This window comes from Malaclemys terrapin, chromosome 9 (assembly GCF_027887155.1).
Source record: "Malaclemys terrapin pileata isolate rMalTer1 chromosome 9, rMalTer1.hap1, whole genome shotgun sequence".
Lineage (NCBI taxonomy): Eukaryota > Metazoa > Chordata > Testudines > Emydidae > Malaclemys > Malaclemys terrapin.
Window position 1 is genome coordinate 81,079,163 of NC_071513.1, and position 17,030 is coordinate 81,096,192.

Sequence of the window (17,030 nt, forward strand, 5' to 3'; positions counted from 1 at the left end):
TTATTTTGTAGCCATTTCCACTGGTCTCCTCTTCCCGGTGGTTAGTGAAAAGGGGTGAATTAACAGCATATGTGGAAGACACTGGACTCTTCTCTAAAAGGACCAGTAAGCAGCAAGTATACTTCTTCCTCTTCAATGATGTCCTCATTATCACAAAGAAGAAGAGGTAAGAGCTTCAATACAATAAAACTGCATGTGTGTCTAATTCCTTGAATCACACACAAGCCACAATTGTCTCGAATGTTGCATGAGTCACCCTTGGGAAATGAGAATGTAAACTTCCTGGCTTCACAACGGCTAAGTTTATTCAATATTTACCTCAAGTATAATTTATTGTTCCCAAGGCATTTTTAGATTATTCCTTTAGCAACCGTTTTCATGTTTGAGGAAGATATGAGAAGAAGTGGTTATGCATAATATGCTTGCAGTACAAAAACAAAACCTCGTGTAAGTGGAAATGTTGACTAAAAATGCGTTAAGTGCTGCCAAAACATCAACAGTTTTGTGATCATACATTTTGGTATGCTGTGCCTGTACAAAGAATGAATGAATGAATTAAGGAGGAATTTTTGAGTCTCTTCTATTTCTCCATCAGACCATACTCAGAATTGCATTGGTTGGGGGTCAAACAGAAATGAAAATCCAATCCAATCATAGTGACTCAGCAAAGGTATACATTTTAGCAAGATAAATAAATATGTGGAGCAGGAATGTCTCTCCATACTATTCTTTCATGGAGAATCTGTATCAGTGATGTGATAGAGGAGGCTGCTGGGAGCACCCCGTTAAAATTCCACCACCAAATTGAAGGGAACGTTACGGTCATTCCTCTGCTTTTGATGGAGTTCATGCCCTCTGCAGATGCTGCTGTATCATTCCTGACAGAGATTATTTGCTCTGTGGTTACTAAAAAATAGTTTTGAAGAGCAAATGTTTTGCTTTCGGGTTGACCAGTTACACCAAATATCAGGTATTTTAAAAAAGATTTCTGTGCTTCAAACAGTACAATTGAGCACTATACTATAGTTCTGTTGTAGTTTCACATTTTGTTTCTGAAAAATGCATAACACTTCCAGCAAAGTGCAGCATGATTTGTTTGCTGCCTTAGTTCTTGGTTATGTTCAAGCGAATAGATTTCTCCCTAGCCTGTTCACTGCGGTACACACGCCACTGGGACACAAGGTTTATCACAGGCTACAGCAGGGGTGGGCAAACTACGTCCCATGGGCCAGATCCGGCCCGCGGAATTGCCACCCCCGTGGTGCCACGTGCTACTCCTGGAAGGAGCTGGTACCATGTCCCTGTGGCCCCTGGCAGGGGCAGAGGGCAGGAAACCATGGCCAATGGGAGCTTTGGGGGAGGTACCCACAGGCGAGGGCCGCGCCCCCCGCTCCTCCAGGGGCCTCAGGGTCATGGTGCCGGCTGCTTCCTGGCTCTGGTATGCACCGCTGCCACCCCAGAGCCGCTCCAGGTAAGCGGCACCAGAGCCCGGCCCCCTCCTGCACCCTGCCCCCCAACCCTCTGCTGCACCCCAACCCCCTGTCCTGAGCTCCCTGCTGCACTCCATACCCCTCCTCTGCTCCAACCCCTTGCCTTGAGCCCCTTCCTGCACACTACACCCCCTCAAGCCCCCCTACACTCCCTCCCGCACCCCAACCCCCTGCCCCAGCCCTACATTCATGGCCCTGAATGCAATTTCCCCACCCAGATATGGCCCTCGGGCCAAAAAGTTTGCCCACTTCTGGGCTACCGGGAACATTTTTATGGAAACCCTTTTTGAAACATTGGCAGCACATCACAGATTTGTACCACGCATCTTTAAACATCATGTTTCTTTCTGTTCTCAGGGGACTAGCGTTAATATTTTATTGTGCTGGTAGCTAAGTAAACTTCTGAGTTAGAAAACAATGAAAAAGTGTATTATCTCTGTTGTTACATTGTTTATTGGTTTCCTGTGCGATAGCTTGGTTGCCCAGCTTCCCAGATAATTTTTTGTAATAATGTATTCTCTCCAAACACTGGTGCTTTTGATTTATAACATCTTCCAGCTGTTGGAGTCTGTGATATCCCAGTGGACCCTATGAGTTACAGTAAATAAAACTTGATCTTAATGATGGAGTTTATATATTCACTGTACCAAGATCTTTCTAAGTAAACATATAAAGTTGAAAAGTATTGATTCCTGTGATCCTACCACAGTCATTCTGATCACAAAATATGTGCTGCACAAATGCAGACAAACTTACTAATTACATTTTATATGATCCATTGCCCCTTAGCTGTGCAAAAAAAATCCATTCCATGCAGTTTTTCAAAGTTAAACTTGAACTGGCTTCTACACAAGTTAGAACATTAAATAATTTAATGACTGTACTAACACCATTGGTACACGTCCTCTAGTTTAAGATGTAACTATGGATATTTTGAAGGTGATATTCAGGTTTAAAACACTATGTATTTATATTTGCACATTTGGGTTTCACATGCATTTTTCACAGCTGCCATAAAAATCACTCTGCTCACCCCTGCATTATAAGTCCTAATCATTCAGCTGCTTGAAATTGTGCAAAATGAGTTTTCGCTCTGTATCCTGAAGCTTGTTTTCACTTGCCCTGGCCAAGTCGTTAACCATATTTGTAGAGCTCAGTTAGCACAATGAGGAGTGATTACGTCCAAATTCTTTAAAGGCCGGGATTGATGGTATATGTCAAAGTGGTCCCACAGATAACTGACAAGCAGTGTTGGTCCAACAATGTTCTGCATGTAGAGCAGTACTTGCACTTAGACTCAGACTTTAAGGCCAAAAGGGGCCATCATGATCATCTAGTCTGACCTGCACAGCGCAGGCCCCAGACTCTTACCCACCCTCTCCTGTAATAGACTCCTAACCTCTGGCTGAGTTACTGAAGTCCTCAAATCTTGATACAAAGACTTCAAGTTACAAATGTTTTACATACCAGAAGCATCATTAAAAGAACTGCCTTTGTGTATTACAGTAAGCAAGCACCCCAGAAAAGCATTTGTTCAGTGAGATTTAGCTATAAGATAAAGGTCAAGAAACTGAACACTTAGGCATGCTCCACATAGGGTTTTATGCTTTCATTCCTGCAGTGCTTTCCTAGTCAGATCCCTCCACAGCCCCTAGTTTGGGTTCATCCTGCATTTGTAATGGCAAGACTTAACAGCCTTTATGTTCTCAAATAGCTGAATGGGATTTAGCAACCCAATTCCCCTCACTTTATTGGGCATCATATGGCCAAATCCCATGCAACTCTGAAATATTTTAGAGGCTTATGCTTTAAACATCATGCTGCTGTGCACCCCAATCATGCATAAGTATATTAAATGCACTTTTGAGGATTGCTTAGGGCCCCATTTACTCTTCTGTGTATCACAAAGAAGCAGGAAACTCAGAGTTGCTTCAGCATGCTTGTTGTGTGAGGGGTTAGGGCACTGCAGTGTCTGCTGCAGAACAGCCTGGGGCTCTGGCCCTTGAAGCTAGCAGATCACAGGAGACACCCAGTGAGATGCTGTGCTTTTGTGCAGCTGGCTTGACGGCAGCATGGTTCCGTTGGGCCATAGAGCATTAACACCAAATGGATTTCTAATGATAAATCCACAAGCTCGGTGAGGGAACCTGCTTGAGTGGCTCTTCCACTGCTCCACTCTTCACTATTCCTTCAACCAAAAGTGTGTGAGGCCTGAGCTCCACTGTTTGTACCTCAACTGAGTCATTATCTTCCGCATCTCTCCGGCCTGGGGGGAATTGACAGTTGGCAACTTACTGTATATACTTGTTCATAAGGCAAATTTTTTTAGTAAAAAAGAGAAGCACCAGAGAATGGGGTTGGCTTATGAACGGGGAAGGAGGAGAGGTGGGACACAGCCCCTCCCCCCAACAGAGGGAGCAAGGAGAGGCAGCAGAGCCAGAAGGGAAGAGGCAGGGCCAAAGTCTCTCTGCTTCTGGCCACGCTGCTCTCCCCCCAGCCTCCAAAGCAGCTGCAGCTCCGGGGCTGGCAGGCTGCAGCTGTGCCGCTCGGCCCCGCCCTCCAGAGCAGACTGTGGCCATGCCACCCAGCCCGCCGGAGCTCGGTGCGGCCTTGCCACCAGGCCCAGCCCGCTGGAGCACGCTGCAGCCGAGCCACCAGGCCCAGCTCGCTGGAACATGCTGTGGCCGCGCCGCCCGGTCTGGCCTGCTGGAGCAGGCTGCAGCCATGCTGCCCAGCCTGTCAGAGCAGCTACAGCCCGGCCAGAGACATCCTCCCCTGGCCCTCCACAGATAAGGTGGGAAGGGATGGGATGGGGAGAGTGTGGGGGTCCCAGGTTAGGGGTGGGGTCATAGGGGTGGTCACAGGGGTTACTCCCCTGACTCCCAGCTTCTCCCCACCAGTTGCTGTCCCGGCCCAGCTGGCACGCCAGGACACTTTTTGTTTACTTAGGTTTACCTCCGTGCCTGCAGACACTCGAGGTAAACAAACCATCTCGGCCCACCAGCGGCTTATCCTGATGGCTCAGGAGCCAAGTTTGCTGACCCCTGAATTTTCTTGTTCTTCCTCTGCGTTTTCCTTCCTGTAGCAACACCAAATTCTAGTCCCCTGTACTTCACGCTCATCCCCATTCCATCTACTAACATGATTGCTAATGAAATGGTTCACATTGACATTAAAGTCCAGTAATGACCCTTCAAATTTAAGCATCCTAGGGGGCAGAGGAATTCACACCCTTTGTCTCTTGAGTCATTATTTCAGGCTTTTTGTATCAGGTAGACAGCACTTTATTGGCTGTACTTGGGTCACATCTTGAAGGTTTTCTTCACAACTATGAGAGCAAGCAGTTTTTTTTAAATTAGATTCAATTCTACAGAAACCAAATATTTTATGTGGTTTCACATAAATACCTCAAGCAGGCTAAATCTACCTATAAAAAGATGTACATGTGACACCTGAGATATAGACAGTGCTGCTTTAAAATAAAGGTACCTCAATAGAAATCTAAATATTTTTGCTAGGTAACATTAATCTTTCTTTTATGTGTTCCTCCCAGGTTGAACTTCAGGGCCATCCCCTCTCCCCCTGCTACAATTGTGTGTATAAAACATACCCATTCTGAACTTGACCTGAGGCACTGTTACGGAATTGCTAGGTTTCGAGAACTATTCATATGTTGCCATTTATCACAGTGTTTCTATAACCTACATTTTCTCAACCAGTCAGAGAGCTCAGAAAATGAACCGTCTGCAGGAGCATCCTTATAACTTCTCACTAAAGCCTGGAAGTGTAGGCGCTAGCAGCATTCTGCTAAGGGTAGAACAGAGCTCCCTCTTGAACCTACCTGGATCACTTAGCTCCTATGCATACAGTCCAGGGGTCAAGAAGGTCTGGTTAGGGATTCCAGCTTTCAATGTGGAGTGGCTGCATTTGAGCTGGCGTGCTATAGTCCTCCCTTTCTACTCAGGAAGTAGGGAGTTCATGCCATGTTTAACTATAGTTGAAGCAGACGTTCTTTATTCACCCATTCAAAAAAGACCCCTCAAACGGCAATATTGAAGATTATTAAAAGGTTTCTCTCAAACTGCAAGGAGACCTCTATTTTAGTGAGGATATAGAGTTATTAAATGTTTTCAGCTCACTTTCTGTCATCCCCTAAAGATACCACTAAAATCATGTCTGTTTAATGGCTGCATGGCTTGTCAACTCCTGAGATGATCTTAGCAATGGAATGCAGCTGGACTTCATAAATTGGAAACCACCCAAAGGTTAAATAATACTTTGGAATGTTACCTGTTCACAGCTGCTTGCAAAACTGGGTTTGTGCACCAGATGCCAAAAAAAGGAAAAACCTCAGTTTCCTAATTAAAGAGGCAAGTAGATACCTCAACACAAACAAAAGGAAGCAACTTTTGTAATGAAATACTTAAGATTTCAGTGTGGAACTGGCAGGTATTCTTAATGGTAATAAGCTAAAATAACGGATTCATTTGTACTTGCATTTTATTGGTTTAAAAAGACCCATTTGAAAGCGTGAAAGAATAATTTGGGTTTATTTACTGTAAATTTTCTAGCTTTTTTCACTTGTGTATTTGTAGCAGTGTTGGTCTCAGGATACTGGAGAGGCCAGGAGGGTGAAGTAATGTCTTTTATTCCAGTGGTTTTCAAACTGTGGGTACCCAGTACTGGATCACGGAATGTAAAGCACTGAGTCACGGCGGCTCTGGTCAGCACCATAGTTGTTGGGGCATTTAATTCAGGAAAGTTCTTTTCTGAACCCCCACTTCTGACCTTCAAATAACCCCTTCCCCCCACAATCTCTCCAAGCTCATCATCATAAGCAAGCTCCCCGCTGACCAGGACACACCAACTCTCAAAGCAGCACCAGACCCTGCCAGAACAGCAGATGCAAAACCTGCAGATATATCTCCACTGCAACAAGGATCAATAGTCCACACAACATACCTTTCAAGATCCCTGGATCCCACACTTGCCTATCCCAACATGTAGTGTACCTTACCCAGTGCACTCAATGCCACAACAACAACTACTTTTACCTTAGAACTACCAGGATTGTCAAGTCTCACCTCCCAATCCCCCATGATTTTACTGGAGACTTCTGGGAGGTCTTGGGACATATTTATCGCCTAGGCACCACAGGAAAAAAAATTAGTGGGTGCTTAGCACTCACCAGCAACCATTTCCCTTGGGCTTCAGCCCCGGGCAGTGGGGCTCAGGCTACGGCTTCAGCCCCAGGCCCCAGCAAGTCTAACACCAGCCATGGCAACCCCATTAAAATGGGGTTGAGACCCACTTTGGGGTCCCGACCCACAGTTTGAGAACTGCTGGTTCAGATTATAGATCTGGCTAGTTACAACAAATGAATGTGCTGCAGCTCCGAGTCTCACATATTTCTACAAGTTAAAGCCCATGCCAAGTGATGGAATCTGTCCAAAACAATTATTCATAAGAAAACACATGGAGTGCTATATAAGGCCCTTATCCTTGCAAGAACATACTCCCTGGGTTGGCATTTCTTTGGCTTATAGTATTCCATGGACACAGAGATAAGCCAGAACCAGGTTGATGCCTTTGTTGGCTTGCCTACCTCTATTATATAGTACTGCTTACTTTGATTTGTACAGTGGTAATGTATGATTTAGGGCACGGTGTCCTGCCACTGCTTAGAGGAACCTTATCTAGAAGATATCAGTTTTTTTATTTAATTATATTAAAATAATTGGCATAGTCCTACAACAAAACACTCACTTAATTCACTGAAACTTTGTTTGGACAGGGAATAAGTATTTTTAAACATTTCGAGTTTGCAGTGAGATTTTGTGCAGTTTGACACCTTCTGAACCTTGCCAGTGTCTAAATTGGATGTTTTGGTCGAATTCAAAAAGCAGAAAGAAGGAAAGCAGAGCTGTTAGTCAATGACATATTACAAGTGGCTTTCCAGAAGTTGAAATTAATCTTAAACTACTTCTCTGCAATTTTTATTCTGCTGAGCACAGAAGTTACTTTAATAATAATAATAATCAGAAAAGGGGGGGGATCTCTAGTTGTGTAGTGAAGAAGCATATGCCATATGTTCTGGTTTGACTGGGTGCTGATTTTATCTTTCATGGTTGTACAATAATGATTAATAGTGTGCGATGTAAAATCTTATAGCTTGGGGCTGTACTTTGTCTGTTTTGTGTGATTTACTGCTTAGAGAAGAAAGCTTGAAAGAACTACTTGGAAATAAGCAGATCAACGTTACTGTCTTCTCAAAAAGATTAACATAGATATTAGATAATCTGAAATGGGATGTTGATTGAGTTGCTGTTTAATCTTTTTAGTGCTAAATAGTTATGTGGCTTTTGTCAGGGCTTGTATTCAGTATTTTCAGGCAATGAATGACTTCGGTCTGCCATCTTCTATTGGACAGTGCACATGCTTGTGAATTGATGTATATCTGCCAACATGAATAGGGGCAAAACACACTATTCGGAGGCACCAGAACATAATGCAAACAGACCTTTGTTCAATCCCTAAATCTCTTAGAAATTTGCTTTCACAAAGTTATAAAATCAGTGTTTGGAGTTCAGAGAGTGGTGTATATTTCCACCTATTATCCTGAGTCAGTTTGTTTTACAGACGTCAGCTATTAACAGAAGTGGATAGTGGTATCTCTCTACTGCAGACAATAAGGAAAGATCTACAAAATAGACTGTACCTCAGTGGAGCCGTGCAACTCATATTGTACCCTATAGGCCATAAGTGAAGTCATGACTTGACTAAGCTGTAGTGTGGATTTTGATTTACTGGAGAGAGAGAGAGAGAGAGTCTCTGAAAGAGTGATGGTTCAGTTGGATTATCTGTTTAAGGAGAGTTGAATAAAGCAAATATTCTGAAATTAAACAGAACAGTTACTGTGAAACCTAGAATTATTATTGTCTGCTATTCACATCTCATGGCTAGATGGTTAGTATCTAATTGGTTCACATATTGGTGACTGGTTAATTCATGGATTAGTCGTCCATACCAGCATAGTTAGTATAACCAGGGCCGCCGAGAGCGGGTTTGGGCCCTGGTGAAAAAAAGTTTTCGGGCCCCCCAGCAAGGGCGGACCGGCTAAACGGGGCTGACGAGGGGGGGAAGCTGGGCCCCGGTAAGGCGACGGGGGGGGGGGGGGAAGAGAAGCCGGGCCCCGGTAATTGTACCGGCTTCCCCCCTCCTCGTCGGCCCTGAGTATAACTATCAATACTACTGGTTTGAACTAAAAGGAGAATTTCTTACTGCACAACCAGAAACAATTGAGAAATATGTTGACCATGGGATCATTTTTTTTCTGTGCTGCTGTACAGAAGATTACCAGATTTTGGATTTTTCTTAGTTTGATCAAGCCCTTGAGGGACAATAAATCTGAGAAATGACCCTGCCTGGTTTTAGTAGTGGGGGTCTTGTCACAGTTTACAATCCAGAGTAGGCTTACTGAAACTGATAGGTAATTATCAGCTGCCTTTTAAAAGTAACTCATCTTGATGAACAGCTGGTGAATTTACAATCATTTGTAAGACCATTGTGGGAAATATCCACTGCAAGGCAAAAAGGCTTTCAATTTGTGTTTTTTTTTTTTTTTTTTTTTTTAGCTGAGCAATTCCGTTTCCAAAGTAAGTAGTGCAAATTCTTTCGAATGCTCCTTGAATCATGTTTTGGTAGCTGAACGCAGGTAAACAATTTAAAGAACTGGAAATGTAATTAAGATGAACTTCTCCTTGAAAGGCTTTTCTAGCATTTCTTTACACTAATTGGATATGAATAAGTTGGCTAAAACAACAAATATAAAAGAAACCTGCTTGGATTCACAGTGTGGAGTGCTTAGGCATGTTTCTGAAGATGGCTGGAGACTCCACAGTTCAGGCACCTGTTGTCAGATAAATGTTAATGGATGGGAGCCTGGGAGGGGTTGAAGTAACTGTTTACTGACAGCACACAGAAACGTCAAGTAACAAGATGACCTGACCAGGCATTCTCTTACCCAACAGCTGAAGACACGGCAAAGAGAGATTCTTGATTAGCTAGGGTAGTTCAGATTTAGGAAGATGAATGACTAAGTTGTTTAGGGAGAAAGAGTGTAAGTTTTTAAAAGTCTTGGTGCTTGGGTAACAGATTTTTTAAAATTGTATTTCTTCATGGTATCCATTTTTTCCCATTTTAGTAACCCTAAACAAAAGTAATTGAGAAATTATATATAGAAGTGCTATTGCATGTCCAATTAATTCTGGAATATCATTCAGAGTGTACTTCAGATGCTAACGGTGCTTCATTTTGTTTTCTTCCTTGGTTTGTAATGAACAGCTTGCATGTGTGTGCACGCACATGCTCCACCACGCACTACTATATGGAATACCGCATCTTCTCGTGTGTGTTTTCCCCTCTATACCTCCCCCCACCACCACTGTCTGAACTAGTGCAACCTATCCTTACCTGACTGAAAAGAGGTCCTGAGTTCTTCTGTTTCCAAATGTCTATTGCCCAATGTGTGTGGTTAGCGGACAGCTGTGGTGTATTTATTTGTAGGCAGCCATAGCTTATTAGTTCTTTTGCCCAGAATCCTCTGATTATTTTTGTCAGGAATGTGCTTAGCGGTGTAAAGAGTGTTTGTCAGTTAGCAGCTTTTTTCAGAACCTGCAGGGAGGTACACACATTGTATTTAAGTATCACTTAAAAAAATAGAAAAGTGGTATCTTAAAATATATATATTTATAGAATTCAGATGACACATCCTTGCCCACCTTCTTCCCCAAAGCCACCTCATAATAAGCATTGTAAGGTAAAGTGGAGCTTTTGAGCTCTACCTCTTGTCAGTGTGTCTTTGAATACTTTTAGTGCAGTTATCGAGTACACCCACTGGTCTTGTTTTTTGTATTCACTAGAATAAATAGTATGTTTTTATTTATCTCATATTGGAAAAAAGATCGTGTCTAAAAGATATACATTACTATACTATATTTCAGCAAGGCCAGTACGAGGTGAGAAGAATAGGTGATAGCAGTCATCAGCCATTTGCTTGAAGCCATAATGGCATTATGGTCATATAGCAAGTTTTGAAACATTGTAAAAATAGATTGTGGTCCAGCTCCTGTACATGCTGTAACAAGATGGCCAATGTTAGTATGGTGGGTCCTGCGCTTTTCTTGGCAGGGCTAGGATGCTACCCCTTGCCCCTGCTCTTGGGGCACCAAGGGCCCCACTAGTGGCCCGGGGAGGTGGTAAAGAAGGGAAGCAGGGGAGGGGTCTGAGTTTGCTCCTCACTCTGAGCCCTAGCCCCTCTCAACCCCTGTGGGTTTTTACCCTCTTTCCCCTTGGGTGGGTACCTTCGATCCTTAGATTCTGGGGGCAGGAGTCTCCCTCCCCTGCTGGGGCAGGGTCTCCTTTATTTCAGTTCTCTGATCTTTCAGGTCTCACAACACATCTCCAAGCCCCAGTCCTCTCTCCTTCTCCCTGACTACCTGAAGCAGGGGGTTTTATTAGGTTCCTGACAGGGCCTTAATTGATTGCAGGTGCTCCAATTAACCTATAGCCACTCTCCCTAGTCTCCAGGGAACCCTGCCTTAATTAGCCTTGGGCTTATATATTTCCCCTCTAGCACTCTACCACTGCTCCCAGGCCATTCTGTATCACAATGCAGATTAACAAGAAGCTTAGCTAGAAAGCATTTCCGCCATCTCCTTTTTAAATACAGGTTTATTTATATTGCACAATCCATTATAAATGTAGGAGTTTGTACTTTTGGAAACTGGAAAATGGAAGTGGGGAAAGTATATTCTGTTTAATGGGTTCAGTGGCATTTCTCTATTTGTTTTTGTAATGTGATAACTTTTGAATGCTGCATCTGATCAAGTCCAAAATTTCAGGGAATGCCCTAGGAATCATTGAGCAGAACCCTATTTTAGTGAAAATATGAAGAAGAGAAAAACAACCCTAATGAGGGGCATACAGTGCCCCAGGTATCTGGTTAGCACACACAGAGCTTCAGCCACCTTTGTAATTGTCTGTAGATCAAAGATGGCAACAATTAACATCTTCCAGCATAATACCCTCCAGCTCCGCTTAGTTTTACTCAGCCTCCTAATACAGTTAAAAAAAAAAATTGACACACTGAAGGACTTCTTTCTGAGCCAGAAAAGGGGAGAGAGAAAAAACAATGGGGGGAGAAGGGAATGGGAACGCTCAGAGAGCCCCTGGCATGGTTAGGGGAGAATGGAGGACGCAGCCATGGGAGAAATGGGGGGTGAACACAGAAACAAAACTTGTGACAGTGGGAGAGAATGGAGAGCCCTGCTGTCGGGGACCTGGGGTGCATACTGAGTGGGGACTGGGTGTGGCATACAGAACCCCTGGTGATGGAACAATGGGGGACCCTGGTGTGGCGGGAAAGAGGGCTATGAAGGGGCACCCAGAGATCTGCAGTGGGGGGAAGCATCAGGGACAATTGTATGGGCGATGAGGGGGACAGAGACCCCTGGTGTGGGGGAAGGGGAGGTGCACAGGGTCCTTGGCATGAGGGTGGAGGTTGCAAGGGGTCCCTGAAATAGAAGTAGATGGTAGGGTGTCATACAGAGAGCTTGGGGAGGGGGGTATGCAAAGAGCCCCTGGTGTGTGTAGTGTGCTTAGCCTACAGAAGCAACAAAGTGTGCAACTTCTAGTAAAGCATATTCTAAAACAAAGAGTTGCTTTTGGATGTCAGGTATTGCTTAAGAGTTACAGAAAATAAACCAGAAGACATTATTTTCCATTTGCTATGGAGTAAGTTAAGCTTACATCACCCACGGAGTGTCAAAGCCGTGTAAACTGTGCTGCTCACTGAAGTGCCTTAAAGCGCAAAGATTAATTTCTTTTGCATCTTTGACAAGCAGATGCTTTGTAAATTTGGGGGGGGGGGGGGGAAATGTTGCTAAAGGGCTGAAAGTGTCAAAATAATTATGTGCCGTGGAAAAGCCTGGGAAATGGGTGCTACTCCTGAATTTGCTTCTGGACATGTTTACTCTGAGCAAAAGTGTTAGGTTTTTTTTCCTTGTTTTGCAGTGAGGAGAGCTACAATGTCACAGATTATTCCTTGAGGGACCAGCTGTTGGTTGAACAATGTGACAGTGAGGAGCTGAATTCCTCACCCGTAAAGAACAGTTCCACTATGCTGTACTCTCGGCAGAGCTCTACAAGTCACCTCTTCAGATTAACTGTCCTTAGCAACCACGCAGGAGAGAAGGTGGAGATGCTACTGGGGACTGAGACTCAGTAAGTAGATAACTAAAAACTTCTCCAACTCTCCTTCCCTCTCCTCCCATTCGAGGCATTTTTCTTTTAGCTAGGGTGCTGGAGCATAGAGTCCTTTCATTCTACTCTGTTGTTTGTTCAGCAAGTCTAAAAAAACATAATAGAGTCCCCATACAGCATCTTGATAACAGGCCTCAACTGGAGTGGTCAAAGTAACAAAACAAAATGGAACTGCTGTCAAACCCAGATATCTCAGGACACTGTAAGCCGTTACACTTCCTGCACTGGGCAGTAGGGCTGGGCCAGAAGCTGTTTTCCCATCCTGTGACAAATTTTGTGATTTCAAAAAATTTCCCATTCTACATTGAGGTTTTTTTGTGGAGGAAAAAAAAAAAAAAGCAAAACAGACTGAAAGAGACCCACACCAGAATAGCCAATAGTCTGAATCAGGAACTTGAACCTGCTTTTACCACATCCTAGCTGAGTGCCCTAACCACTGGGCTATCAACTATTACAGGATTCAGCTGTTGCTTTCTGACTCTGATGAAACTGACCCTTTCCCACCAAAAATTTTGGTTTCAGTGAAACAGCATTTTCAATTCCAGACCCACTCTACTAGACAATGTACTGGTCAAATATAATAACTTAACTTGTTCATCTTACAGTAGAAGTAAGCTGCATATTATTGACTCATATAAGATTTTAAAAGTATGTACAGTATGTGATTTGCTTATGGTTTTTAAGTGTTGGATTCACTATTTATTATAATTTTATAATGGGTTGGAGCAAAATGGCATAGAAACAAAGAATACGCAAAATTCTACCCATAACAGTTAAGGGAGCTGTTATAGTGGCACTTGAATTTGCTTCCTGGGGAAATTTGTATATTTCTCTCATATGTATCAAATGAATTCCACGCCAGGTTCTGTACAGGTAGTTTTTTTTTTTAATCTTTTTCCAATCAGAATATCTGTTCTTTGAACTGATTAAGCTCACATAATTATGTCTCACTAGTCAGATCAGTAACTTGACTGGAGCCAGGGTAAACTAAAACAAGACAAAGAAATTATATAGATGCTCCTGTGCGCTGAATGTGTATGCAAATTTACTAATTATATAATGTTAACCCATCTCAAGATAGAGCCCATATTTAAAGAGCAATACGAATGTTAGCCTGGGATATTACGTGACATCTGTACATTACAAAAATCTGTGGAGTGCATTAGAGACAATTTCTGCACCAGCATAAGAGAACTTTGTTGCAAACGTCTCCATACTTGAGATAATGGTAATATGTAGCTATCTGCAGTTTTGCACTAGCATAATTAATTGCAGGCTGTTAGATTCTGTGGAGATCTCCGACTAGAGTATAGGATGACTACTTTCGGTGGTATGGTTTAGCAGCTGGAAAGGTGTGTGATTAGGGCTGTTTGCCTCTGGTATGTGTATGTTTGAAGGGTTTGGTAACTGGGAAAAGGGAACTGACTTATGGCAGGACCTTTCTTTGGACAATGCACACTCCTTTCCATTGCCCTCTTTCCTTCTTCTTCGCCACAGACTTTTTCCCCAGCGTCTACACACAAACCAGCTGCAGCCTTCAATATACTCAATAAGCCCAGCTGATTCTCTGCTCAATATCAGTGGATCATTCTGATAGCCAAATTCCCTCTAAATTGCACCAAATCTTTCTAATCCAGAAGAGTGTCCCAGCTCTCAACACCCCAGTGTGCTATTATACACACTCGGTTCAATTGGCCAACTATTGGGTACTGCACTGAAGCCCAGGACTGCAACTGCTGTTCTGTACTTGCAGCTCAGGAGGCTATATATGAAAATCTGGCTGTGGGTATATCAGCTGGGCCTCAATGTACTCTGTGGTGCACTGGATCCAAATTCTATGGCAAGCACTCTTCAGTTCCACAGGAAAGTTAATTGAGCTTAATGTGTTGATTTCCCTCCCTCCCCCCCCCCCCCATACATTGTTGAGTCCTATTTGGAAGTGCAATAACATCTATGGAACCCCTGTAAAAGAGGGAGAGGTTTTCCCAATAAGGCTAGATGCCTAGGGTCCCTGTGGAGACAGTATCCACATGTGTAAGCTGGTTAAAGCTCTCTGAGAGCAGGCTTCTTGCCATTGTCACTTCAAATGAGGGAGCAGGGTCTTGAGAGTGAAGCCACAGGGGGGGCCCTTTATCATAGTGTGCCAAGGGCCCCAGATTGCCTTAATCAGCCTTACATGCTTCACAGCTGGTCCCTGACTATCTCCACTCTCCCTGCAGCCCTGTTCAGATCTCCCAGTCACATGTTTCGCATCTCTGGTGGGAGTGAGCTCTGCTCAGCACCCACAGCTCAGCCCAAGACTGTCACCCGCACCAGAGCGCACCCTTTTAAAAATAGGCAAGGGCAGTTCTGACAAGCCAGGAGAATTGTTGTCCTGCTTTCTGTCTCCTTCTGTGGGCCCAGGGCAGGAGAATGTGCAACTTATGCACTTCCCCTTGTGGTGAGAGCAGCACAGAAAGAGGAAGCTGCAGACAGATCCCAGCAGGGCAAAAAGAACAAAATGTCAGGTACCTGGCTGCATCCAAAGGATAGATTTCATGGCCAGAACATGGAATTCTGCAGGTGTTAAATTCAGTGAACAAGGAATTGTAGAGTGTGTAAGGCCCTGTGTATATAAGTCACTGCATCTGGCTGCTTTACCAAAGCAGAATCTTTCAGAATGGTCATCGAAGGCTCAGGTGAAATATCACTTACAAAAAGTTTTCATGACAGTTCAAAGGGAGAAGTATTTTCCTTATTTTCAGTCCTGCAACTTTCAACATCAAACTTACCCAGGTAATTTTCCACTGACTGCAGCTTTATGTCCTTTTAAATGATGCCAAAACGTATATACTGTATTAAATGGAGATTAACTAAATCTAGCTAGGTGATGGTGGCCATTGTACATGCAAACAATTTTATGCAGGGTGTTTGGCCTCTTAAAACTAATTTTTACTGTCTCTTCCTCAATATCACAACCCCGATTTACCTGATCTTATCAGTCTTTGAACAGTTGCCATTTCTCCAGCTGAGCACATCGATCAGACTTGCTCAAGAGCGATTGAGGACAGAATGGTTTGTTACTCCTGCTCTTAGGGGAGGGCTAAGATTTGAACATTAAGGGAAAACGCTAATGAGGGGTAATAGCTCTGTCTTCCTCTGGATAAATGCAACACCTCACTGTCTCTTCTTTCAGAAGCATGAAAGAGTCAAATAAATATTGAAACAAAAAATACCACTATGTTTTAAACCATGGGTCATGCATTCTTCTAGTGATGACAGCCCAGCAGTTAAGTATAGGAGGTTACTTTATGTCAAACTCATTGTTCAAAAGTTATAAGTGATTTTTGCCAAACCTCTCTGGCCACAAAACAGGATCTAACAGTGAAATTAATTTTAAACTAGCATACCTCAAACCCACCACACTGTTGCTGATGTAGACTGTGGTGAGTTGGCCTCTGTCAGTCAGTGAATTTAGCAAATAAAAAAAGACGTACATATCTTAGCAGTAAAGTCATTCTGAGGATACAAATGTTGGCTGTTAAATATTTCATCTATCTAAAGCAGGGGCTCTCAAACTGGGGGTTGCGACCCCTCAGAGGGTTGTGAGGTTATTACGTGGGGGTTGCGAGCTCTCAGCCTCCACCTCCAAGCCCCCGCTTTACCTCCAGCATTTATAAAAGTGTTAAATATAAACAAATGTTTTTAATTTATAAGGGGGGGTCACACTGACAGGCTTACTGTGTGAAAGGGGTCACCAATACAAAAGTTTGAGAACCACTGATCTAAGGGCTTGTGTACATGAACATTTTTTGCCACAAGCTGAGGTGTGAATCTACTCTGCACTAGTCTGCCATGCACTAACTGTCCATGTGGACCCTACGAATGTGCACTAACAATTTGTTAGTGTGCTTTGATCAACCCCACTTTGCAGTGGGAGAAAATTAAAGTAAGCTCCACGTAGAAAGTTAGTATGAGGCAAGCTAGTATGGGGTAGAGTTGCACCCCAGCCTGCTGTGAACTAAATGTATACAAGCCTTTAGGTAAAATCTAGGCACAATCTGAATATTGTTCATGAATGATGTTTTGTCACAGGTCTTCAGGGTTTCCTGGACAGTTTAAAGACAGAAGGTGGATGAATATGAAATAGAATTAAATTAGAGAAAAGGGGATATTAAAAAGAGGAAAAAATAAAATATGGAGATGGATGGAGTGAGTGAGGCGAAAGGGAGAAGAAGA

At 43.4% G+C, this 17,030-nt stretch overlaps 1 protein-coding gene across 2 annotated transcripts in view; it reads left to right on the forward strand.

Moving 5' to 3' along the window:
• The window catches only part of ARHGEF26 (Rho guanine nucleotide exchange factor 26), a 108,238-nt gene that overhangs the window by 69,038 nt on the left and 22,170 nt on the right, over positions 1-17,030 (forward strand). For both annotated transcript variants that reach the window (XM_054040036.1, XM_054040037.1), the window contains exons 11-12: positions 12-166; positions 12,564-12,773. In XM_054040036.1, coding sequence (XP_053896011.1) covers positions 12-166; positions 12,564-12,773 — 365 coding nt within the window. The remainder of the gene's footprint in view (positions 1-11; positions 167-12,563; positions 12,774-17,030) is intronic.